Source organism: Taudactylus pleione, unplaced genomic scaffold (genome assembly GCF_031769625.1).
Source record: "Taudactylus pleione unplaced genomic scaffold, aTauple2 ptg000946l, whole genome shotgun sequence".
In the NCBI taxonomy this organism is placed as follows: Eukaryota; Metazoa; Chordata; class Amphibia; order Anura; family Myobatrachidae; genus Taudactylus; species Taudactylus pleione.
The window spans coordinates 1,567,493-1,595,315 of record NW_028285347.1 but is presented as its reverse complement, the minus strand read 5'-3'; the positions used below and the strand labels follow the sequence as shown (position 1 = coordinate 1,595,315).

The 27,823-nt window shown below is 41.7% G+C and overlaps 1 protein-coding gene across 1 annotated transcript in view; it reads left to right on the top strand.

Annotated features, from left to right (window-relative positions):
- TDRD12 (tudor domain containing 12) overlaps positions 1-25,895 on the top strand; it is a 206,771-nt gene extending 180,876 nt beyond the window's left edge. The window contains exons 23-33 of the mRNA XM_088459847.1: positions 1,830-1,929; positions 2,277-2,461; positions 5,090-5,291; positions 8,812-8,904; positions 9,180-9,334; positions 10,898-10,986; positions 12,213-12,270; positions 14,884-14,997; positions 17,820-17,973; positions 18,053-18,119; positions 23,439-25,895. Coding sequence (XP_088315973.1) covers positions 1,830-1,929; positions 2,277-2,461; positions 5,090-5,291; positions 8,812-8,904; positions 9,180-9,334; positions 10,898-10,986; positions 12,213-12,270; positions 14,884-14,997; positions 17,820-17,973; positions 18,053-18,119; positions 23,439-23,521 — 1,300 coding nt within the window. The 3' untranslated portion in view covers positions 23,522-25,895. The remainder of the gene's footprint in view (positions 1-1,829; positions 1,930-2,276; positions 2,462-5,089; positions 5,292-8,811; positions 8,905-9,179; positions 9,335-10,897; positions 10,987-12,212; positions 12,271-14,883; positions 14,998-17,819; positions 17,974-18,052; positions 18,120-23,438) is intronic.
- Positions 25,896-27,823: the final 1,928 nt, after the last annotated feature.

Sequence of the window (27,823 nt, the reverse complement as noted above, 5' to 3'; positions counted from 1 at the left end):
TATGTTGACCGCACTTCTTCGTTTAGGAAGTCGGATGCCTTGTTTGTCCTCTGTGGCTTCCGTAAAAAGGGTTGGCCTGCTTCAACGCAAACTTTGGCAGCCTGGATCCGTATGGCAATTTCTGAAGCTTATCTTCATGAAGGCCTGCCGGTTCCTCCTTCTGTGAAGGCTCATTCCACTAGGTCTGTGGGTCCTTCGTGGGCAGCTCGACGTGGTGCCTCTGCAGTCCAGATCTGCAAGGCTGCTACATGGTCCTCTGTCCATACCTTCGTGAGGTTTTACAGGTTTGACACCTTCACCTCTCAGGATGCTTCCTTCGGGCGGCGGATTCTCCTTTCAGCACAAGAGCGTCCCCACCCTTAAAGGATACTGCTTTGGGACATCCCCAAGGTATCCTGTGGATACCCTATGGACCCTGAAGTAGAAAATATGAGATATGGTAAGAACTTACCTTTGTTATCTTTATTTCTACGAAGTCCATAGGGTTCCACAGGACTCCCGCCCTGTCGCACCTGTGCTGCAGATGGGCTTTACTCTGGTCACCGGTTTTTCCGTCTCCCTCTGGTGAGAATGTGATTCTTGTGTGTGTCCAGATCTTTTTTTTCTCTCTCTTCCTTCTCCTTCTCTGCCTTGGCTCAGGGGCGGGGTATAGGAGGGGGACCCTAGTGCATCCTGGGAGGCTGAAAACTTAACTCAATGGTGCCCGATGCCTGACGTCATCACCTATACCCCAAGGTATCCTGTGGAACCCTATGGACTTCGTAGAAATAGAGATAACAAAGGTAAGTTCTTATCATATCTCATATTTTTTAACCTTTTCCAGAAGAAAACGTTTAACCACTTTTATTATATTATAGTCAAAATGGCTATGGGCAAATTCTGACCTGTAGAGGTCCTGTTACGTCATTGGGAGGCTCACTGTAAATTACCAGCAATAAAGGAATGTGACTGCATTGCATTCTTAGCGTCGGCCATTTTCCAACCGGTTTTACAGCGCAGGCACCGGCGCCGACGTGGAACTCCGGAGAGGTAAGTATACTATGGGTGCAGGGTGTGCGGTGCGGGCCCCTCCCCTACACCGCACTCCATGCGCCCATTATAAATACGCCCAATCCTGATCGGCTAAACTACATCTATGATGGTTATTGCTAATGAAGTGTCCCGGCTCTAATATTTCCCACAATTAATATTTGTTTACAAAAATAACAAAACTTAAAAAAAATCATATTTTCTATTGTAGTGTCTGTATTTTGTCTAGCATTCTCCAAGCCTTGGGTTGACATCCCCTGAATTGAGGTGCAACTAGGTGTTAATTACTCAAGTAACTTTTTAGTTAACGAGGGGTAGTGCCTGGTGCTTCATCTCACTGATTTGGCTACTGGTGGCCTTAATTAAAATGTACAGATTGGATACATAAACAGCAGTTCAGTTAGGAATGTTCTACTTTCAGCGTTTTACATGGTCTTCATCTCTGCAGTCATTTGGCACTAGCAGTGATGTGAGAAATTGATATACTGTACTTCTATACCTTTTACAGTAACCAAGTTGCTTCTGATTCTGGACGTATACATCCATCCTTCATGGGAGTATTTCACTTTATGTATTGTTCTGCCAGTAACGATCATGTTATACACTCAGTGGTGCGATCATTCTGATCAATAAATGATTGTTACTGTCCAATTGTAATCCTATATTACTACAGATCTAATGAATGCCTCTTACCCCGATCCCGGGCTAATGGGAATCTGTGAAAGCTGGAATTGGCATGTGGCAGAAATATTTAGATTGTTATGTGTAATTTATTTATTTATATGTTTTCATTTGTCAAGCCAAGATAAACTGTCCTGTCCAAATCGGCATCGGATTAATCATGCACTGGATTTTCACAGTGGAGTAAGCCCCATTCCGGAGACAAACCAGTACATAATCGTAAGTTATTCCTCCGTGTCTGGAGAGATTTATAGTGACTAATGTTGGGTTCTGTGAATGGAAAGATCTTTTATGTGCAGCTGAACAAACCGTTTTATGGGGAAGTTTTGTTTTATATTTTTAAAGTTACATAACTATTCAGCACAAATTCCCTAGTGGGTTAAAGTCTGAGACCCAAATTCCAGATTCTGCAGTGCTGTCTCATCAGCATTCCATGTGTGGCCCCAAACTCAGGATAAGAGTGGGGAAGTGTGCGAGTGTTGTGTACTAACATTGGTAAATTATATTTCCTTAAATTCCACTAGTGGGCGCTGCACAGCTGTGACAGATTTCCGGTTTTCACGCAGGTTCTCCCCCTCTGTATTGTGGATGCAGCTCGGTTCTTTGGACGTATAGTAACAAAAAATGATTCATATGATAAACTTGTGGCTCAGCTCGATGATTATTACCAGTCACCTATCAATTCAGCGCCGAACCTAAAAGTGGAGAGCAAACAGTTGTATGCAATAAAAGACGACTCTACTTATCACAGGTACCTCACTGCTCTTTCATATTTTTTGCATTCCGAAACACGGTCAAATCCTGACCTGAATTCCTACCACCAATTATGTCATACTAATACTTTGCACCCTAAACGGTGTTCCAAATCTGCATTGTGATGATTTATTTAACAATAACTGACTGGAAGGACTGGGGCGAGACATGGAAAGTTTGATGTAGAGACCTAAACAGTGGAATTCTACCTATCAGCGCTCACTAGTCACTAAATTCATGTAGTTGAATTATTGTACCTACATTTCCAGATATTTTCATTACAAACTGAAAATGAAAGTAGACCCATAACAGTGTATTCTGCAGATCCACATATGTACCTGATCATATGGATGGATGTACGGTGGTTGTACTCACCAATTCTTGACACAATTGAACCATAACGGTGTTTTCTGAAGATGCACATTGCAATATGTTCCTGATCATACAGTAGTTACAAATAGAGCACAAATCCCACACTAGCCATCTATTATGTAGGTAATAGTGTACAGTTTCTTTTGTCCTCTCTCCAATTAGCTGTAACTCAGTTCATCTGTATCTACAGATTTAAATATAAAGCTTGCTGAGGTGCTGTCCTCTACTTAAACATTATAGGTAATTTAAAGTTAAATATTTTTAATAGGTATGCATTAAAATATCTCCCGGTATTAAATTTAAGATGGTGAAATATAAAAAGATAGAGTAGTGCAAAAGAGATGAAAATTAACGTGTATAATAAAATAAATAGCAAAACTAAACCTTTGTCAATTTGTCATTCTTTCAATATGATCAGTGTTTAGTAACACAGTGGTTCGTTTCTCATTAGTTTATTCTGTTATTTATGTTGCAATTTCGTTATTTCCTGTGGCTAAATGCCTTCATCAACCCCTTAAAAGAATGTAGCAAACTGTATCAAACAATGCAGTGACTGGTTATGTGTACAGTCAGTATTCCAAACTGATAGTGTCTTCTCTTCCTATACTTAGATGTCTTATCTTTATGTATTGCCATGCAAATGCTTTTTGTAAATATTTCTTAGCTATGCAGTATACACAAATATCTGTTGTAGTTCTGAGTCTCTTAGCTCCCCCGCCTGGAAGTTTCTTAGTATAAGGTTTAATCTCACACAGCAGGTATATTGTGTTAGTATATAGTTGGTCAACACACTTAGGGCCGTATTCAATAAATTTTGCACCCGCGATAAAGTTTCGCATGCCGGACTTATCGCCTACATCGTGTATTTTAGCCGCGGAAATTTATCGTGCGCTTTGCCGCTATTCGCCCTATTCAATTCCAAAAGACGCGAAAACAGAGACACGCGAAGTCAGAACAGGCAGTGTCAGAATCTGGGAAATCAGTCTGAACCCCCCAAATAGATGCAGAAATATTGGGGATCAATGTAGTAGTGCCCGAATAGCCCTAATAAAACTGTTTGGGGTACTTAAGTTGGTGCAATAGCCTCTAATTAGCGTCTTTGCCCAAGTGGTGAAAAATGGCATAAAGCAGTTTTTTTTATTTTTTAGTGAAAATAAGTAGTCCTGTCAAATTTCAGGTACCTGAAAATGGGTGCTAGCATCTTTTAATGTCTCTAAAGTGAAGTTTTTTAAAAAAAAATTAATTCCTCCCTCATACAAGCACCTGCAATCCCCAAAACACTTGACCCCTTCTTAGAGCACTCCAAGAACCTCATTTAGCTAGTTTGAGAACTTGTCCCCCCACTTTGTGCTTTTTCGCCCCCAAATTCTCAGTAATTTTTTTACGCAGTTGTCTTTTGGGGGGCTGTCCAAAGGGTTCTGAGTGGTTTCCCCAGCTTTGCACCACAAAACAAAAATGTTGCACTTCTTTTCTCCTGCTATTCAGAGGCGAATCTTTTTCGCCTATTACATTGCATTGAAAAGCGGATGTAATTGAATACGGAGATACGTTTCCGACAGGCGAAAAGTCGCAATCGGTGATACTTTTTTGAGGATCTCTGCTTTTCATGTCTAATTGAATACGGGCCTTAGTATTAATGGGTCTCCACTATATGTGATATATATTAGTAGTTCCCATTATATCCTGTGTGAATCACATGCCATAAAAAAAGATTTTATAGGTCAAAATGTTAACCTTTGCAGCTCTGGGTATTCATGTATACAATAATGCAGCTGAACCATTAGGCAATTGCAGTCATTCCCAGCGCTGCGTACAGCACATGTATCATTTTATACATCAGTAGCTGGAGCATAGGCCTCATATATTTAACATAGCTTTTTTAGCTATGTATAGCACATATATCATTTTAACTTAGACATCAATGGCTGGGGTTTATGTCCATTTAGCAACATCTTAACATTGAATTTAGTTACATGACATTAACAATCAGTTACAGATAGCCTACGGCCGTTTCACCAGTCTGGCTTTCTCAAGGCATCACTGCTATCTTTTTATATTTCACCATCTTAACAAATTTAATACTGTGAGATATTTTAATGCATACCTTTTAGAAATATTTAATTTTAAATTACCAACGTGGGTCCCTGTGCACCCATTAAAACTACTTCCTTTTCTCCTTTGTAAATGATTTTCCTGATCATATGGATGAACGGTGGCTGTACTCGGCAAGTCTTGTCACAATTTCTCTTCACAGGGTTCTAGTATCGTCTACAATGACTGTGGACAGCATTGTGTATGCACGTGTGCAGTACATCGACAACGGAAAGGTGGATAAGGTCCTTGGGCGGCAATTGCTACAACTACCCCCAGCATTTCACATACTCCCACCTCAGTGCATGGAGTTCATTGTGTGTAGAGTGAAGCCCATTGATAATGAGGACAAGTGGGATCCTAAAGTGAGTGTCAGTTTTTATTTTATGCAGCGTTAAATATATAGAATTTGACCTAATGTCAAAACTTACTGCAATTGGACTTTAAGGGTGTTGCAACAGAGCCCATCTTGAACTATAAATTATGGCCAATTCGTCATTCTGAGAATTATTTTTGAAATTGGGTGATGATATAAACAAATATCGGACTGCCCTTAAGTCTCAACCACTCCTGGCAAGCAAAGCTCTTACAGTCAGGTGCATAAATTTTGGGACATTGACAGAATTTTCATATTTTGGCCTCTATTCACCAGCACAATGGCTTTGAAATGAAACAAACAAGATGTGCTTTAACTGCAGACTTTCAGATTTAATTTGAGGGTAATTACATCCAAATCAGGTGAACGGTGTAGGAATTACAACGGTTTCTATATGTGCCTCCCACTTTTTAAGGGGCCAAAAGTAATGGGACTAGCAACTCAAAAGCTATTTCATGGACAGGTGTGGGCTATTCCCTCGTTATTTCATTATCAATTAAGCAGGTAAAAGGTCGAGTTGATTCTAGGTGTGACATTTGCATTTGGAATCAGTTGCTGTCGACTCTCAATATGAGAGATCCAATGCATCGGTTACACAGCATTCCTGCTCTTCATGCATGTCCCTGAAATTGATCACTGTCCCAGGATCCATTTCAATGAACCGCTGAGCCGCTACTGCTGCACTTAAGGGCCATGACTTATGGTGCTCTGGTGAATGGCACTAATGGTAGGTAGTGACTGAGACAGCAATAGTTCTACACTAGGCATAGTTTTGGCAAGGAAATCAGTTAGCACCTAGCAACGTCATTGTACCCTGACCAGTGAGGGGAGGTCCCTCTCTTATAAAGGTACTCCTCCTTGGTTGACTTTACTCTTCCTGGACTGCAGCCAGAATGCAGACGTGTAATTTATAGGCTATATCTGTAGGGGAATCAGGTTTAGTATTTTCATCTTCTAGAAGAAATTCTTACTTTCATAGATATATTTTTAATTGAGACTGGTCTTGGAACTTTAACGTGTAAGCCGTTGTTATGTATTGTTCTTGGATATTATAATTCAACTAGCAGCTTCTGTTCTATGTCTGTTGTCCTGCAGTATCTCTCTTTAGATTGTTCTATGATTGTTTTCTTACACTTAGATTGTATAGGCAGTGTATCTCATTAGGTTCTGTGTTCAAGTCAATTTGTCGTCTTGTGCTATCATGTCTGAAAAGCAAAATACAGGAGTGTCTGTTAGCTATTTTACCTGTTCAAAATGCACATCAAAAGGCCACTACTGAGGTCCTCAGTAGGGAGATAGCTTCATCTGTGGTGGGGGCCATTTTCTTGGTTTTCTGGGATGTGTGGCTTCAGTCTGTGTCAGATCAATGGGTCCAAGGTATTCTGTGCATTTGTTACATTGTGGATATGATAAGTCTCCCACCCAGTCGGTTTGTTGCTACTCCCTTCTGAGAGATCAGGAGAACTGTGGCGAAACATTCAATTCAGTCTCTCTAGTTCAGTGGCTGATTTTCTGGTTCTAGATTCTGTTGTATGTATACAAAAGTGAGAGTTTTTAGAAGTGGAGCCTCTTGTACAATACTAAGAGTTAGAAGGAGTTTCTTGTGGATTTCAAATTCTGGCTGTACAAACGCAGGCAAAGTCTCTGTTGGGGCTGACGAAGGTGTCCATTCTCATGCAGTTGCTGGGAAAAATGGTGGCGGTGTCCTTTGATTCCATTCAAGGCCTCTAAAGTTTCAGATCCCTGCAAGGTGGCCCATAGCTAGTTCTTGGCTGGACAGGCAGTTCTTTTGATTATCTGTACAGACCTGCCTGTCGCAGGTGTGGTGGCTTGACTCATCCAGTCTGCTGAAGCGTTAGCTTTGCTCAATCTGGAAATGGACAATTGTGATGGCAGCCTTTTGGGTAGGGGTGTGGTGATGCTGGGCCTGCAGCTTCATAGCCTTTGGTCCAGGAAGGATTCCCCTCTCCCTATCAATGTTCTGGAGTGGTGTGCAGTCACAAATACCTTAAACCAAGTTTAGAGTATTCTGAAGGCCAAGAAGATTCAGGTGAACTTTGACAATGCCAGAGCTGTGGCTTAACATCAATAGCCAGGGTAGATCTCTAAGTCAGATGACCATGATGGACACTACTCAAAGCATTTTGTGAGGAGAGAAGTTTGTCCTGAGGATCTCAGCAGTGGGTGGGTATTGAATCAGGAGACCTTCAACATATTATCAGAACCAGTGACCCTCAGGCATTCTTGGTGGACACAATGTGTACCGGGTGGTGGTTTTACTTGGGGTACTTGGAGTCCCCCATATCCATCTCTCAAGTGCTCAAAATGATCAAGAGGATCAGGTCTATGTGATTCTCCTCACACCAGATTGACCCATAATTCTGTGATGTGTGGATCTTCATCCTGTGTTAGAACCACCTTGACATCTTCTGTTAAGAAGATAATGTGTTAAATCCCAATCACCCCAATTTGAGTTGTTTGGTTTTACCAGCATTAAACTTGAAGCTTGGGGACTCTCGCGAGTCCAGACCAGCTACTGAAATGATCTGTCACCGTGTATGGAAGGCTTATATTGATGTGAGCACAGTGGAGGTCCAGCTTCCCAATTCTGACTTAAGTGCCTTCTATCCTTCTTGCAAGTCAGTTTTGGTCAGGAGCTTAGACTGTTGTCCTTCAAGGGTCAGATGTCTACTCTTTCTATTTACTTGCAATGGCAACTGGCCTGGATCCCACAGGTGCAAACCTTCTTTACAGGGAGTTGTTCCCATCCAACCACCTCATGTCCTTCCTGTGCCTCTTTGAATTTGATCTTGGATTGTTCCTGCTTGGCCATGTTTGCATCCAAGTGATTCCATCCGAGTTTCTGGTGGAGAAGATGTATAGCGGGGCAGGTGGAGCCTTAGTTTAGTTCAGTTATCTATAACCAGAGTCAGCAGTTACCCCGAAAATTGATAGTGAAGAATGGCTTTATGGTCAGTACAAAAAGCCACTTTTTAGATTTGAGATGTTTAATACTTCCACTGTGGAAAGTATTATTATTTCTATTATTATATTTTGCTTATAAACTGATTACACAGCACTGTCCATTGAATAAAACACAAAATAAACAAATTGCTCAAAGCAAGCAATCTGACAATCTCGTCTGATCTGTAAGGTAGTGGAATATCAGCTGTAACTGCTAGTGAGAGAGGATGTTTGTTCATGCCTACAGTACAGGCACTGTGCTGGTTCCTGGCTGTAGGCAGTTAATAATAGCAGGTGCAGTGCTAGGTCCTGACTCTGGAGAGTTGATGAATGCAGGTACTTTGCTAGCTTCTGGCTAGGGGCCATCGATAATTACAGTTACAGTGCTGGTTCCTGGCTCTGGGAAGAAAAAACAGTATTATCAGTTTCCAGACAGCAGACAAGTGTTGATTTTAGGTAACGCTTTAGAGTAAATGTTACCTGTAATATATGGTGACCTGTGCAGTTTTAACATGTGTGTTTTTTATTTTTCTTTCTATTTATAGGTGAGTAGGATTATTAGTAGAAATGTGAAAGGAAAACACCACAGAGCTAAAGTTGTTCTCATTCTGGGTAACACGTACTGGCTTGATCCTATGGTAAGATGATAATAAAGGCCACCACTTGGTCACATATGCTGTTCTTGTTTGCAGCGTATTCCTGACTTGAATTTTTGGTTTAGACCAAATTTTAGCTCTCCAGCTATTGTGGAACTATAAACCCCAACCAACCTTGCTAGCCCATGCTGGGACATGGCAGTTCACAACAGCTGGAGAGCCACAGGATACCTAATCCTGCTGGAATTTTGGTACATCTATATTCCCCCATACAAACAAATGCTACGTATGAATAAAACATGTCCCCCTCTCTTCAGGTGCAGGTGAGCACATTGTCCAGTTTACCTACTTGTCTGTATGAGCTTAACGTTCGGCAAGAGATCCTATCTACAGGCCTGGGGACCGATAACCCCCAACATGTACTCCAATTGCATGCATTACTGGAACCAAGCGGGACTTCAACTGAAGTCAGGTTTGTGTCTGAAAGAACCTGCAGTATTTCCCAAACACAAGCTAAGTATTCATGCCAAGTGGCAATCTGTGGCCTTCAACTGGTCTCACTAACTTGCACTTAGGGAACCCTCCTTCAGTATGTATGACAGAGTGTTTGGTTCTCATAGGGGTAGATTTACTAAAGTGTGAGTTTTTAGAAGTGGAGATGTTGCCCATAGCAACCAATCACATTTTACTTAACATTTAACTAGCACCTTCTAGAAGATAATAGCTAGAATCTAATTGGTTGCTATGGGCAACATCTCCACTTCTAAAAACTCTCACTTTAGTAAATATCCCTCGTAGTCTCTAAAATATGTACTTAGAACACCCCCTTCCTCAGATGTTAGGAGCAAGAAAAAGATTCCATCGGGTAAAAATTATTCCCAGTTTTTCCACCTTAATTTGAATCTGGAGCTGCAGTTCTCTGAAAGATCTTTTTGCTTTCCTAATTCCAACAGTATTGCACATATTGTGGGTTTTGGGATTCACCAGCTCAATTACGGTTAGTTATAAGACCAGTCACTAAACTTCTTTCCATGTGAGTAGAACCGATTGCCATGAGAGGTGTTTTTATTAAGAACACTGTCCATTTTGTTTTTTTTTGATGTACCTTCAAAAATAGTCTGTCTGTTTGGTGGATGCACCCATTTCTGTGTTTCCAGATGAAGCATCTATCACCCTTACAGATTTGGCTTCATTGAAAGACCCTAATGAAAAGAAGCTAGACAGCTTGATTAAAGCCAAGTTTTTTTTATGGTTTCATATTATGGTTTCATATTGCACCCCTAATTTTCTATTGTTTGGATAGCCCAAGCCAAAATAGGGGCCTTGATCATTAGATCGAACAGTTTGGAAATAGTAGTAATGCCCTTTCACTAGACGTCCTTTAGCTTTAAATTGGCCGGGAGGTCTTTGTCACAGATACCAGTCTGAGGCTGGACTGCATCTTGCCAGGGCCTGTAGACTGCTAGGCCTGTGATAATCTACTGCCGAATGATATTCGGGAAGTCATGGAATTCCTACTGGCCTCTCAGGGACAGTCTCAGTCACACAATGATATCGTGGTTGCCCATGTATCTTATCAAATCTACAGTGCCCTATAGCGTCAAAGGAGGTAGGGAACGAAGTTATTGGTCTGGGTAGAAGGCGGATTTGCATTACAGGCCTACATAAAAGGTAAGACTGACTTTCTAAGTTGATAGACTGTTGACCCCCACAAAGTGCTGGCTGAATTTTTAGTTGATGGGGGGAGTTATGGAGTTAGTGCTGATTGTACTATGCCAGCTCAGATAGAAACTATGGTGTCCCTCTAACCCTTACATCAGGTTTATCTGTTTGCGTCCCTCGCTTCTTTTGGTCAGATGGGAGGACATTTTGATGATGCTCGTGGAATTTGTTATCTACAGATTAAAACCCTACATTAGCAGCCACCATTCTAATATCATAGCGCATATCCTGAAAGTGTCACTCTGGAGAGAAAGATACATAAATGTTCATCTTTACACCTTGCCCCATTTAATTAGACTTGTTCTGTTAACAGGGCATCAGATGAGCAATTGACAAGTCTTGATGGGACTGCTGATGACCACCGTGTTTCATCTCCACCTTGTCTGGAGGTTACAGATTCTGGTAAGCGACTATCCTAGAACAGATCTGGTATTTCTATACGCCATATATTATTGGACTGTGGGGCTTCCTCTGGTGGGCTTCTCCCCCTCAGACCTTTGTAAGGACCCTCTTGTTATGTCCTTCGAGGTCTCTGCATCTCCGTTGATTACTGGATTAATAATGAATCCCAGGGACAGCATCTATGTGAGCAGTTCAAAAGTTGTAGCAACATTTTTCTTTCTTGGCTGAAACCTCAATTTGTCATCTTTGTAGGATATTTTTATCACATGCTGTCCATTTGCACTGCTTCCTGTCATCTGTCACTTGTGCTGGGAACACTCTGGACAATACTATTTATCGGCTTTTCAATTGGCCATATATGGTGGGCATATCGGCGGGTGTGTACCAGTGATAGGTCTGTGAATGATGATCACAGACATATCGCGTCAGCATTTCAGCACAGCCGATGGCCGATACATCTGCAGATCTATCGGCACATCATGCTTTGTGTACAGGTGGTCAGCCAGCCACCCGTGCACTTGCTGCAGAGGCCGCTGGTGATTGATATCACAAATGGGTGGGTACATGTAAAGGCGCACGGCACATCAGACCGACGATTGGTATTTGTGCATGCACTTACCAGTCGTCAGGACGATGGCCGTTGTCCTAGCGTGTATCCAGCTTTAGCATTGCCTCCTGCATTCCTAGGTGAAGCCAAATTATTTTTTTCTTCTTTCCTAGAGACAACTACAGAATTTTCATATCTGATGGTCTGTGTAAGCAAGCAGGCAATGTATCTGGAATCTCCCACATAGCAGCTATATCCTCTCAGGAGGGCTGCGGAAAGTTCTGATTTTCTGCAATTTACCCCCAAGATTCAAAGCAGCAATTTGTCGCTTTTAATTCAATGGCTGAAACATCATCGCTTTCCGTAGCCCTCAGGCCGCTGCTTTTGGGCCTTGAGGGTATATTTACTATTGGGCAGTTTGTCTGCGGCTTTGACTGCGATTAGCCTGGTTTAGCATCTATTTCTGTTGCCGCTTTAAAACTGTGGGTCAAAGTCGCCGATCATCGTTCGCTTTGACCAACGGCCCAATAATAAATATACCCCTTTAGTCATTTTGATTTACACATAATATCTTATTGTCAGCATGTATACATCTCTCTTGTGGTACGTCGTGCATGAAGATGTATCTCTTTCTTGTAACTGTATTTTGTTCAATACTAACACTTCAATCTCTGTATAGCTAAACAAGATTATATACGTGATAATGCAGAATCACCAATGAATCCCTCAATTCCAAGGTTTGTTGAACATTTTAAGTTTTTGAGACATTTTGACTAATATTGAGAAACCATTCTGTGGATTTCATTGTGCAGTTCATTGGGTCCTGCTATGAGCAGAAGGATTAATGTGTGAATGTCGTCACACACTCCAGTGCTTAATTAATTTATTTGGTACACCTGCTGCAAATGATTAATAGACTGCTGAGTTTATAACATATAGAAAGAAAAAAAAACATGATTTTTGTACTTACCAGTAAAATCCATTTTTCCAAATCCAAGAGGGCCACTGGAGCATTACACTGGGGTATAGGCAGAATTCAAAAGTCAGAACTGGCTCCTCCCCCTCCTTACCCCAGCAGCCCTAGCGAGCCAGTTATTGGTTAATAAAGCCCCTAAGGAGGCCGGAGAGAAAACAGGGGAGGAAAAACAAAACAAGACAACAGGGCCACCCTTAAAGAATTAGAGGGCAGAACCAGAACAGACAACTATACATAGCTCAGGGAAGGGTGACCAGTGTCCCCCCAAGGATTCTGAGAAATGGATTTGCAAAAATCCTGTTCTCTCCTCATCCATTGGGGGACACTGGAGCATTATGCTGGGCATGTCCCAAAGCCGTTCTCAAGGATGGGGCGCTTTATGGTAACAAACCTGAGATGCCAGCCAACCCTGCATAGCAGAGGTCATGCAAATGCACACACAGGACGCCAGTCCAGTGTACAAGAAACAGAGATATGCAGCACCAGTGGTGCACATGGAAGAAATGTACGCTGACATTACTCCTTCCCCATATCGGTGGGTCATACATCTCCTCCATAGTGAACGACAGATAATGACTATAACATCAGCTTGGAGGGATAGGGACTATGCAGCAGTGTCATAGACATAGAGTACTTCAGAGAATACCTACCACACCAGCAATGAGAGGTAGTGCTTAAGCAGTGTTATAGACACACAGTGTACGTCAGACAGTGTCCATCTCCCCAGGAAGGAAGGATAATGCATGAGCAGTGGTATAGACACTTACGCTCAGATTTATCAATAAGTGATATTCTTGGTGCTCCAACCAATCAACTCTTAACTGTCATGTAATTGAAAAAATAACAGGAGCTGAAAAAGAAATATAAAATGATAGATATAAAAATAAAGCTTAAATATTGGTATTAATTTTGCAGTTATACCCAGTTAATTTATACAACTTTAATGAATATTTATTACAGAAATAAGTGACCCAAAGGTATAATCAGGGCTTTTTTAAAAAAAAGTACTCTTTTTTTTTTTTTTCCCTACTATTTTCACTATATCATTTTATATTTCTTTTTTTCTTATAAAGATATAAGATTTTAATTGAAACAATTAAAGTTATTTTTTATTGTAGTAGATGCAACCAAACAAAGAAATACTGAAAGTATAAAAATAATAAGAAAATTAATAAATAATACATATCAGTGGAGCCTGCTCTAACTATACTAACTCTGCAGTGCACCCGTTAGTCTCATTGTTTTTTCTTTTTCTTGCTACCGGACATAGCATAATCCTTATGTATGTTGTCACCCAGAGTAAAGGGAGGCCCATAGACTGGGTTTCCATCCCAGACAAAAAGACTGCAGGATTAGACTGCGGGATAGGATAGAGAGAGGTTTACATATATTGCTGCTAGTGCCTGCTGTTGATCAGGAGAAAAGCATCTATGGAACTAACAGCCTCTAGTATAACATGCGGTTTGCGTCTTGTTTCGGATCTAACATTGCAAAAACCTTTCGCTCCAGCAGAAGCTGAGAAGAGTGCCTGAACACATCTTCTGACATTTATTTATGTGTATATATACATAATATATATTCACAGTGTGTGTGTGTGTGTGTGTGTGTGTGTGTATATATATATATTTGTATAAGTGTGTGTGTATGTTTATATATATATATATATATATATATATATATATATAAATATATACATATGTGTGTGTGTATGTGTATATATATATATAAATATATAGATATGTGTGTGTGTGTGTGTGTATGTGTATATATATATATATAATATATAATTAATTTGTCTGTTTGGCTGTCTGTCCAGTTTTGCATGTGGACACCCCTACATCGATTGGGATTAAACCAACGCGAGGTGGTCTAGTTGGATCCTGGCCAGGTTTTATGGGGGGATAGGGTCCCGGTTGGACCTCCTGTTGGAATACACTGGGGAAAACTTTGACCCGTGGACGGTGGGCAGATCTTTTAACTCTGGGAGCCTGTTCTGGGCCTTCCACTGGATGGATTTGGATGAAAACTTCACAGACCGCCAGGGGCTGTAGGATTTGGGAACCACTGTGCTAATACATTGTTTTGCTGAGCATCTTCCACTGATTGGCTTGACAGTTACTTTTTCCTTTTTTGGATAGATGTACAACTGAGAAGGAGAAGTAGGGTCCTTTCTATACATTCAGAATTATCTCCCTCCTGCTAGTTGGCACAGGTTGATAACCCAGAGTTTGCTCTTACACACATGGACCTAAGAGAAAGGGAAATATGCTATGTAGAATTAGTTTCTTCTATATAAGTTTTGATAAGTTGTTTACCATTGGCTGAATGAATTTGACAAAGAAGACAAACCCACTATATTGTATTTATATTTAAGCCTGCACCCGGAAATCATGTGGTGCGAAAAAGATGATGATCTTATTATGACTGTGAAGTTACGAGGAATAATGGATCACAAGTGTATGTTTTATAGGGACAGAGTCATGTTCAGGTGAGTGTCAGTTTTTTGTTTCTGGTTGTTTTTGTGGTTGGGCTTTTTTTTTTTAGCAAATTAAGGAAGTCTCCTAATACAAATTTTAAATCCTAATACAATTTTAATTAATCAATAGGCTGGTTAGCACAATATCCTGATATATGGCCTGCTTTACTGTACTAAGAAACAGTTTGCATTAGTTTGGTAATTATCCTAATGTACCTAGGTGTTGTCAGTCCTGGGCTGAAGCAGGGGGCGGTAACTGAGCACCAATATCCACCCCCTAAGTGTACAGTCTTCCCTCCTGTCCGAACATGCTTTCCAGTGTCCACACTAAAATGGAAGCCGTTTAGGATTACAGGGGACAGAAACTATAAATTAAATGTTTCCAGCTTACAATGTCACTCAACCAGTAACCGCATCCTCCTGGGTTACATCCTCAACAGTGCACTAAGTTGGTCAGTTTTCAGTCTGCCTTTGTTTTTCGGGTATTCATTTTTGTGTGTGTGTGTATGGGGGGGGGAGGGGGAGAGGTGTTGTCAGAGCTGTAACTAGACTTTTTGGTGCCCTGTGCCAGAAAGAGCATAGCCCCCCCCCCAATTTTTCAAACAGAGACACAAGAAGTGCATTCAATAATTTCATGGCCTCATGGGGAAGGGCCAGGAAAGACATAGGGAAGGCCAGGACATGCTGGGGATAAAAGAAGAGGAAGCTGCAAGTGAAAATTATAATAAACCGGAAAATTGACAGGCCCAACAGTGCCGCCCTGAACTTGCGGTGCCCTGTGCCATGGGACAGGTCGCACTACCCTAGTTACGGCCCTGGGTGTTGTGGCAAGAGAGCAGATATAGCTTCTGTTTATTGCCTTTGAAAATGTTTTGATGTTTAGAACCACTTTTAATCATGGATAAAAATTTATATTCATAATTGTGGAGGTTGCAACACAATTTCTACAGTTCTTGGTCACAATGGGTCACAGATAAGAGATAATAGGAGTCCATGCCACGGATTCAGATGGGAAGGTGCTTCAGTTACATGCAGAACAAAAAGTTATCCGCACAGGAATTAAATTCTCCAATCTGTTCTCCTCTTATTATCTCTATCAATTTGTCTTGTGAGGGGAGGTGTACCAAGGAATAAATATCATATCAATATACACAAAAAGAAGAAAACTAGTATTCCTATGTTGGGCACACTTAGATTACGTAATTGTTATAGTTCCACATGTATCCACAAGATTCTGGCAGTAACTTTTGTTGTAAAACATAACTGTTATTATTATATTTAATATAGAGGCAAATTATAAATCATTATAAATAATTCACTTATGACAACTATTGTCCAAACGGACACTAAATAAAGTGATCTAAAATTGTGACTATGGAATCTAGTTGTTTTAGAATATTCTCTTATTTCCTAATTGTATCACTTACCCTGTGATATCTATTTCTGTGAATGAATGAATCGCTTATTATCAGGAAATTTTCAATACACAGGAATAAAGTTAACGACTCCGTTACTGTCTCCGATGTCTTTATTCTTATGATATAATAAACCATGTAACTGGGTCTTCATATATTTAATCCAAGATACAGATATATAGTATGATGAACTAATATAGTGCGGGTTACTTAGCCAGTTCATTCATATGTAATCTAATAGAATGGGATATAATAATACATGAGTAGTAGAATATAGGACATCCTCCTAATCGGTGCCACATTGTGGAGGTATTGTAAATAAACCATACTGACTCTCATACAACTGTAACACGGAGCCATACATGATAACGAGGTTGATATCTAATAAGGGTTTAGTGAACTTCTTAAGAGTCGAGATATAGGTTAGGTTTGATTTACTCTCCCTGATAATTCCCTATTATGCTCAATCTGGTCTGTATCTTGGATTAAATATATGAAGACCCAGTTACATGGTTTATTATATATTAAGAATAAAATACTTCGTAGACCGTAATGGAGACGTTATTCCTGTTTTATTGAAAATTACCTGATAATAAGTGATTAATTCACAGAAATAGATATAACAGTGTAAATGATACAATAAGGAAATAAGAGAGTATTCTAAAACAACTAAATTCCACAGTCAAAATTTTATATCACTTTATTTAGTGTCCGTTTGGACAATAGTTGTCACAAGTTTATGATTTATATTTTGCCTGTATAGTAAATAAGATAATAAAAATTATGTTTTATAATGAAAGTTACTGCCAGAATCTTGTGGATATATGTGGAACTATAACCATGATGTAATCTAAGTGTGCCCAACATAGGAATACTTGTTTTGTTCTTTTTGTGTTTGTTAAGCTGCTTCAGTTAGTAAGAATGAAGCTAGCCATCAGTGGTATCTGAGTTGTGATGAAGGACTTCTGGTCGAGGAAGGTGGTTATATGGCTAGATTGAGGCTGATTGTGGAGTTGAAAATGGGCGCTCTGTGGGAAGCGGCCATTTTGTTCTATACAAATAACTCCTGACCAATTACAGTAACAGTGACCCAGTTGTAAGAAGAGTAACAAATGTAAAAACTTACATTATTATTATTTTTTTTATTTCATTTTGCAGCAGAATAATGTATTTTTGGTTAATTTCACACCTGGTAAAATACTCAGGTTTACTATACACATCTGGATTTAGAATTCAAAGTTGCTGGTATCTAATAAGACACCAGTAAAACTCCCAGTCACACCTCTAAGAACCATATTCCTGTATCACTTTGACAAAAGGAAAGTATTATTTTGCTGTCATAGGTATTTTTTTCAGTCCTCATTATACTGACATTTTCTCTTAAAGAACATACGAGTCCGTGTTTTGTGTCTCTTGCAGTTGTGAAGCTGGAGGGAAGCAATATGCAGCAGATCTGGAGCTCTACAAAGAAATTGTGGAAGAGAAGTCTGAATGCTCCATTAAGAACGGAGAAGCCGTTATAATTATGAGAAAAAGAATATCAGAGAAGTGGAAGCTATTGTTAAAAAACAAGGTGGGCTACAGGGTTTGTCCCATTCTTTCCAGCTTAGGAAAGGTCATTGTAGAGTAACTGGAGCTCTTCTTTCTCCTAGCATCCAAATGTGAGGTTTGACTTTGACCACTTAGAGGATGCTGAGGATAACCACTGGCTCCCTTCGCGTAAGTCCTGGATTGTTACTGAAGCTGTTCACTTGGGTTTAGTATGTTACAATGTCCCCACCGCAACATTTACAGCTGTAATCATCCCTTATATGCCCTATATTATCAAAGCACCAGTCTGACATCTTTAGCTAAGAGAATTCACGATTGGTGGAGACATCACTATTATAGCATGAATTATTCCCACTTTTGAACAATACTGACTTTACAGAGCTTCAGTCTGGACAGCATGCAAGGCTAAGAGGAGATGATTATTATCATCATAAATTCATAAGGCGATTTAGCACTCAGCACTGCTGATCAGTAGGGAAAATAAGACATACATAAAATAGGAACATATCACGTAGACAAAATAAATACAGATCTGAAAACAGTTGCGGCAAATGGCTCCTCGCGATACCAGGTCCCAGGCGTCTTGACTGCGCTGAGTGTCTTTCTTGCTCAAAATGTGCGTCTTAAATAAAACTGGGAGCAACAAAAGTACATTGCTGGCTTGCACTGATCTATTTGATCACTTTCTCACTCCAAGTTCCGTTGTGCTTCATATGCAACTTTGTACATTTTTAAAACTAATTCCTGTGCGGTTAAAGTCATAGCACAGTGTCTCAGGGGTGTGTTGCTGTGTCTACAATGCAAATAAGACACAATTTAAATAAAAATCCAGTACGCTACACCTCATGGAGTATCTCAGGTGCACTGGGTGTCTCACACTGTATGGGGTATAGACTCTAAAGGCGGATATACACTACACGATATCGCTCAGTGGGGCAGATGTATGAAACTCTGGAAAGTGATAAAGTGCACAGTGATAACTGTCCAGCCAATAAGCTCCCATCTGTCATTTTTCAAACACAGCCTGTAACATGACAGTTGGGAGCTGAGTGGCTGGACGGTTATCACTCTGCACTTTATCACTTTCCAGAGCTTCATACATCTGCCACATTGAGCGATATCGTGTAGTGTGTCCCCGGCAGTAGTGTGCTCAATGTCCGTAATGGCATTGAACACACACGCTGAGCGATATCATGCACACTATCGTTCAGTGCCGGCTCCCTCCCTGAACCTGCACAACCTGACGATATTGTCAGGTTGGACAGCAGGTTTAGGCGATTAACAATGTTGTCTATGACCAGCGGGAGCGCGCATCGTTGGTTGTTGACAGCATATCCACTGGCCGATGTAATGAACGATAATGATATCGTTCAGTCGTTCAAAATTTCAGCTTTAGTGTATAAGGATCTGTATCTGTAGGCAGGGACCTGATCATGAAAGAGCTTGTACATTCTAATTGGAAGCAAGTAGGAATAGAATTTAGATTAGGACAGGTGTGATCGTACATTAGGGTGGGCAGTGTAGGTGGGAAACAATACTTAAATAGAATTCAGGCGCTTCAACACTTCAATAAATTAAAATAATAAAGAATTCTTCGTTTTATCTTAATATATAAAATATTTGCTGCTCCTACTGAGTATTATTTTTTATATATTGAATTATATGAATGGCTGTGCTCTTTGTTACAAAATAACTAACTTTAGTGTAGGTGGGAGTAGGGTAGGTGTGACAGCATTAGTGTGGGCAATATACATGGGAGTAGTATTGGTGTGAGCCACTAACCTCCCCCCCAGTGGTGCCTAACGATTGACTGGCGGTCGGGATGCCGGTGGTCAGAAGACCCGACAGCGGCATCCCGATGTTCAGGATCCCGAACATCCTGGTAAGTAGCCTAACCCTCCCCCTCTCTCCGCTAACCCTAACCTCCCCCCAGTGGTGCTAACCCTCCTTCCCGCATCCTAATCCTAACCCCCGGGGTGGGGGGTGGTGTCACTAACCTCCCCCCCCAGTGGTGCCTAACCCTCCTTCCGCGTTTGGTGCCTAACCCACCCCAGGAGATCTCCGAAACCTATCTCCCCTATCCCCGGACTAACCCTGACTCGCATACTTACCATCGGGATGCTGACGTTGATATCTTGATCTCTTCGGATGGCGGCGTCAGCATTCTGACGGGCGTCAGGATTACGGTGTCGGTATATTTACGTCCGCCATCCCGTCCACCAGCATCCTGACTGCCTCCCGGTGGGAGTAGGGTAGGTGCTATGGAGGTTTAGTGTATGAGTGCATTAGCGTGGGCAGTATATATGAGTAGGGTAAGTGTGAAGGAGCATTAGTGTGGGCAGTATAGGAGGGAGTAGGATAGATGTGAGGGAGAATTAATGTGGGCAGTATAGGTGAGAGTAGGATAGGAATGAGGGGGCATTAATGTGGTCATCAGGGTGGGCAATATAGGTGGTAGTAGGGTAGGTGTGGGGGGAGACATTAGTCTGGGTAGTATAGATGGGAGTAGGATAGGTGTGAGTGGGCATTAGTTTAAGCAGTTGGATAGGAGTGATGGGACATTAGTGAGAGTTGGGACATTGGAGAAGTCTGGACCTTGGGATATAGCTGGATCTGGATCCACGGCGGGGAAGGGGGGGGGTTAGGTTTAGGCACTTAGAGGGGGGATTAGGGTTAGGCACTGAAGGGGAGGTTAGGGTTAGGCACCCTAAATGAGGGTTAGGGGAGTGAATTAGATTAGTTTTACTTACCTCTAGACGATTGAGATTTCCTTCTTGGTCGGGCAGCCGGCGGGAAATCATACTGATTCCTCACGGCGGGACCCCAGAGTCTGCGGGCTCCCAGTACTGTTGCCGGATCGACGGGAAGAGGTAAGGATCGCGGGCCACTAGGGACAGACCGGAGGCGCTGGTAGTGGCGGCGCCCCCCCCCATTGCCGGCGTGTCCACTAGACGCGCCGGGAATGGACGCACTCGTCCAGGTTTTCTACCTAAGGTGGTTTCTAAATTCCACATTAATCAGGAAATTGTTGTGCCGGCCATTCAGTCACGTGACCTTTCGGCTGGTGAGGCCTCCTTGGATGTGGTCCGAGCTCTCAAAATTCTGTGGACCTGACTAGTTCCCTTTGGAGGTCGGGTTCCTTATTCGTCCTCTTTGGATTTCACAAGAGGGGATGGCCGTCCAACAAACAAACTTAGGCTAGATGGATTCGTTTGGCTATTTCTGAGGCTTATACCTTCTGTTTAGGCTCATTCTACTCGCCATGGTCTTCAATCAAGACCTTTCTGAGGTTTTATGCTTTTGACACCTTTGCCTCTCAGGATGCTTCCTTTTTGCGCCGGATTCTCCTCTCAGCATAGGCGCGTCCCCGCCCTTAATTGGACTGCTTTGGGACATCCCCAAGGTCAACCCTGCGGACCCCCTATGGACCCTGAAGAAGAAAATGAGAGATATGGTAAGAACACCCCTCTTTTTATCTCTTTCTTCGAAGTCCATAGGTTCCACAGAGCACCCGCCCTGACCCACCTGTGCTTCATATGGGCTGTGTTGCTGGTCACCTGCTTTCCATCTCCCTTTCTGTGAGTATGGTTCTTGCATGTTCCAGTTTTTCTTCACTCTGTTGTTCCTCCTCCGGCCTTGGCTACTTACTAACTGAGGTGCCTATGGCTCGAGGGCGGGGTATAGAGGAGGATGGACCCAGTCCATCCTGGGAGCTAAAGGTTTGACTGTGTGGTGCCTGTGGATCCAGATCCAGCAAGGTCAACCCTATGGACTTCGAAGAAAAAGAGATAACAAGGGTAAGTTCTTACCATATCTCTAATTTTATTGAGTTAGAGAAGATCAGTATTGCTGTGGAATTTGAGTTGGATTGAAGGGGTAGATGGGTGGGGGAAATGCCAGATCACAGGAGACTGTTGTAGTCCATGTGGGAGATAAACGGGTCGGGTCGATAAGAGTTTTGGTATATTTATTCTCAAAAGTATGTATTCTAGAAATATTTCTAAATTGGAAGTGATAGGACTCGGAGAAAGACTAAATGTGAGGAATAATGCAGGGCAGAGAGCCTGATACATTACGGATCGCAATATTGCGTATGCACACAGCTCAACTGCGATAGCAAGCTAATCCACCGCAATCGCAATGCAAACTCAGCACATCATAAGGACACGCCCACTTTACCTTACACACATTCGTAATGTTTAGCAGAATAGCAAAACCATCGGTATAATCGAGTACCATCGCAGCCTCATGCACACTTGCACAAGCCCTGACCTTACTCAGGAATTGCTAACAACCACGCACGCTGTCAGGTCTCACACTGCTTATGGGATCGTAGTAAATAATTTATGCACGCCCCTGAACGGCGTGTGAATGCACTGGCACGCCTGCGTTTGGCCAACCACCAACCCATCACCACCCACAAATGGCACTTCCTGTCAGTCACTCTGTGATGGGTCTGCATAGTCACTTCGATCGCAGTCCCCATCACAGCGGCCGGTGCGCGCACTCGCACTGCGATGCATATGCATGCTCAGTGCGAAACAATCCACTGATTGTGTGCGTATTAGCAACTGCATGCCTTGCTGAAACAGGCCCAGAGGCATGTGTGACATAAGGCAGAAGGCCTGGGACACTGAGCGAATTGTGGTCTAATGGAAAGTGAGGGCGATATGAGGGGCATCGGTGACTCCGTCAGGAGGGAAAATAAATTGTTTTGCATATACTGAGTCTCAGGCTGCATTGGGACATCCACGTGACTATAGCAAAGAGAAAGATGTTACAAGAACTAGTGCAGGAGGTAGATTTGTGTGTCACCAACTTAGATACCAAATGGGCAAATTAGTTCCACCATGCGAAGAGGTGTACAGAGAGAAAACTATAGTACCAAGACCAGAGTCTTGTGGTACTTCAGCAGATTGTGGTTGAGGAAGTGGAGATGTTAGGAGGGAATAGAGTAGAAGGGGCAGGTTGTAGGATGGGATGAGTGTAAAGACTTCATCTTCTATTACTTACTATAAATAATTGTTAGTGGATTGGGGAGTGTTGGGTATGTGGGATGTGGCAGAGGAAATAACTTGTTGAATCGTGTCAAATTTTGTCTTTGAAATAGATAGCACAGTCCTGGACTGTGAGGCAGGAAGGGGATGAGGTGCAGACAGAGAAATGTGTCTTTCAGAGGAGTGAATTATTGTATATTCGCTTGGTAGGGGAAAAAACAGGGTTGAAAATGAAAGGATGAATTAATAGCGGAGGTAGAAGGCAGCAAGATTCCTCCAGGGGCTGGCTGGTGCACCATGGTTGAAATTTGGATTGTTGTGAACTTAATGTGGTGGCTGAAGTGAGTGTGTTAGTGTAGAAAGAAGCAGTCTGATTAGTGGAGGACAGGGCAGTAGTTACCTTTGTGCTCTAGGTTATAATATGACTTTCTGTTAATGGATGACCGATGTTACAATTTCTAACCTAAACACTACAATATCTGTTTTGTAGATCCCAAACCCTCCCAAAAGCTTTACACTGTGATAAGTGAAGAGATGGTGTCCTCTGAATACAGTGAATCTGAGAGCGATTAGTCCATCAGGCAACCAACCCATAAGAACAGAGCCGATTACAAGTTCAAGCGGATTTGATTAAATGTTTGAGGAGCCTGGATAGCCGTCTTTTCCATACACATAGTTCAGGATTCTTGGGTTAAGAATTTTTTTGTAGAAGATTCATACAAGTGTTGCTTTGTTTTGTTTTCCATGTATTTGATTGCTGTGACTCGTGTGTGTTTCAGTACATGTATACATAAGACCTGGGAATACCTGTTGCTTGCCAATTGTTGCAGAACTACAAATTCCTGCATGCCCTGCCAGTCCACTGTATAACCCTGATCTGACATCATCTGTTTTTTTCTCCACAGCACAAGTTGAATGTCTGGCATGCGGACCCAATTCCTGCTTTATGCCAGCAACCTCTTACCTCACATTGGGGGAGATGTATCATATCTTCTAACGAGGACAGGCAGAGCAGTTGCTCACACAATATAATGTACTTAATAAATGATGGGTACAGTAGAAGCTGATTGGTTGCTATGGGCAACATCTCAGTTTGTTCAATCTAGAAATTTGATAAATCTCCCTCATACTGTTCACAATAAAAGATTTATATATATTATTCCTCCATTACTAAGACACAAAACTTTTCTTCTCCAATAAACCTACTTGCACTACCCACCCCAGACTTGTTTAAGCCATAAAAATCAAACAAACACTGTATTTCTTGTTTACTTTTTCCTTTTTGAATTCTATATAATCTAAATCAGTGGTTTTCAAACTCTGTCCTCAGGACCCCACATATGTCACATTTTCCAGGTCACCCAGCAGGTGCACAGGTGTAGTCATTACTCACTGACACATTTCCCAGGTCACCCAGCAGGTGAACATGTGCAGTCATTACTCGCTGACACATTTTTCAGGTGAACAGGTGTACTCAATTACTCACTGACACATTTCCCAGGTCACCCAGCAGGTGCACAGGTGTACTCATTACTCACTGATACATTTCCAATGTCCCCCAGCAGGTGCAGTCATTACTCACTGACACATTATCCAGGTCACACAGCAGGTAAAAAAAACAGGTGGAGGAGTGGTAGAAAACATGCACTGTTTGAGGACAGAGTTTGAGAACCTGTGATCTAGATCTATTTAGTCAGATTGCTTGTAGAATTTAGTTAGATTGCTTGGAGCAACCACACAGTAGAGGTGTCTTAATTGTTCAACCTTCTCCATTATTTAATTTCTCATCTGCCTCTGCTGGTCCGTGTAATGTGTACAATTATCCTGTTCTTTCTCCGCTGGTGACAAAGTTAAAATCCTCCTCCTTCCAATCGCCATCTCCACTGTACCCCAATAGAACTAGTGTGGGGATGGTTATGACATCATTGGGAGCACAGACCAACAAATAACTGTGAACCCACAAGATAAATGTGCCAAATTGCGCTTTTCAAAGTTACCTCGTCTTCAGTGGTTTCAGCTGCAGGATTAATAGGACCAATAAGATTAAATACAAAACTGGGCTTATTTTGTATTTAATTATTTCCTCCTTTGAATACAGGGGCCACAGACACAGCAGCTTTGAAAATCGTTTCTTACTAAATTTACCCCATGAGACTGCACAGAGGATAACATCAAAATATGTATTTGCTTAATGTTCCCTGACATGGATGACTGTATATACTAAATTTTGTTTTAAGTTCCAGTCCCTTTAACGACTGGCTTGTTATATAGGTTATTAAAGGTAGAGCGCGCAATGGATAGGATTCTCATATTAAAATGTATTCAATTCACAGGGCTCAATCCTAATTCCTCTCATTCATTTAGCCGTATCCTTTTATTATCTTCAATCCAGTACTTTAGTGTGAGGTTCTTAATTATTTCATGTCAGTGGCCCAGATTTGTGGCTTAAATGAACTTCAATCTTAGTTCAGTTTTGATTTAATACTGTTCTTCATTTTGTTATTAGTACAAGATTGTGCATTTTTCTTTATTTTCTAATTGTTTTATTTTTAATAATGTTGCAGTTGGCACATATTGAAGGCTACGTCAGGTATCGCGAGCACTCGCGATGTTAGAACGAGGTTTCTATAATCTTGCATAGCATAATGAGATCTCAACTTTCCATTGCGCAGCAAAATTGGATGTGCCAGGAACTCCTGTGGTTTGCACAGTTTTGTATCATTGTGACCCAGTATTGAGTGTCATGGTGAGTTCCCAGCCAGGAAGTTGGATAACTTGATGGGTTGAGGCAAGGCGGCATAGAGGTTAGCATTGCTGTCTCCCACAGTCCTAAAATCTATTAGGGTGCAATTAGTTTGTAATTTAGACTGTAAGCTCCACTAGGGCAGGGACTGATGTGAATGGTAAAAATGATCTGCAAAGTGTTGCTTAATATGTTGAAATTAATATAAAGTTTCATAAAAGACGATCTCTGTGCAAATGTATTTTTTTAATGACCTGCTAGCATTGTCTCCTGATTGACTTTATATCAACAGCACCTTGCTTGCTACCCTTCACAAATACATTATTTGCATCTCTAGTCACAATGAAGTTACAAATGGACATCACATTAAAGTAGTTTTCTTCAGGGTCCATAGGGGGCCGAGAGGGTGACCTTGGGGTATAGGTGATGCAGAGTCATCCGGGCACCTTACGCAGTAAACCTTTCTCCCAAGATGCAGCGGGTCTACCTCTATACCCCGCCCCCGGGCCAGAGGCTCATCAGTTTTGCCCGGCCGGAGTCGGGTCACTGAACACTCAGTGGGGCTGTTGCGACAACAGCCCTTGAAGTTTGAAGATAAGAACAATTATTTCTTATTGTGCGGACAGTGCAGAAAGTCCAGTGGAAGTCCGTGCTGTTGCCTCATCACCCTGCCAAGACGCCGGTACTGATCCGGGGATCTTGGCGGGCCTCTGGGATCTTGACTAGCAGGGACCCCCGATTGACCCCTGGACTGCGGCTGCATGTTACGGGGCAGCAGGTAAGCAACATGCACCGAGGTGGTGCGCGCAGAATCAGTTTTTTTTCCTCCAGGGCTGGGGACTACCTGGGCTTGACAGCGTGTGGAGTCCTGCGCTTCCACAGAGCCGTCTGGGACAGCGGGCTGGAGTTCTGCGGAACACTCCTGCATCCCAGGGGTTAATCAGTGGCCAGGGGAGGCAGCCTTCCCTGTTTTATAGCCAGCTCCTCCCCGCTGCACAGCGCACCTTTCCACCGCGGTCTGGCTGGGGTCTGACGGCTTACGTCTTCCAGTTCCACCCCCTCTGAGTTCTACGGCGGCCATTTTCTCCTGGCTGCATGTTGCAGATCTCAGGAGGCAGAGGCCAAGTCAAAAATATATGTCCTGGGTCTGATACAGGATGTAAGGGCAGCCCTGATGATTGAGGAGGATGAGCCTCCTGCGCTTAAGTCTAAGCATGCATATTTCATGGAAGCAAAAGTGACGGACACTATTCCCGTTGTCTGACCAACTGGTGAATCACTTGGAGGTAGCATGGAAAACGCAGCTGAAGCATCTAGCCTCTGCTTATCCTTTTGCTGAGGATTATTTTACCAAGTGAGAGATTCCACCGGTGGTGGATTCCCATGTTACGCACTTGGTAAAGAGCCTTCCATATCGTCCCTGAAGGATTCTTCAGATAGGAAGGTAGAGGTTTGCCTTAAATCTGTTTATTCCCTTTCGGGGGCTGCCTGCACACCAGCTATGGCTATCTGCTATAATGGATGTTAGAATGTATGTTAGAATGTTATAATGGATGTTAGAATGTATTATAATGTATGTTAGAATGTTATGGATGTTAGAATGTATGATAGAATATTATAATGGATGTCATAATTTGTTAGAACGATATAATTGGATGTTAGTATGTTTGTTAGAATGTTATAATTGATGTTAGAATGTATGATATAATGTTATAAAAGATGTTAATGTTATAATGGATGTTAAAATGTATGTTAGAATGTTATAATTGGATGTTATAATGTATATTAGAATGTTATAATGGATGTTAGAATGTATGTGAGAATGTTGGAATGTATGTTAGAATGGATGTTCGAATGTATGTGAGAATGTTGGAATGTATGTTAGAATGTTATAATGGATGTTAGAATGTATGTGAGAATGTTGGAATGTATGTTAGAATGTTATAATGGATGTTAGAATGTATGTGAGAATGTTGGAATGTATGTTAGAATGTTATAATGGATGTTAGAATGTTATAATAGATGTTAGAATGTATGTTAGAATATTATAATGGATGTTAGAATAGATGTTAGAATGTTATAATGGATGTTAGAATGTTATAATGGATGTTAGAATGTATGTTAGATTGTTA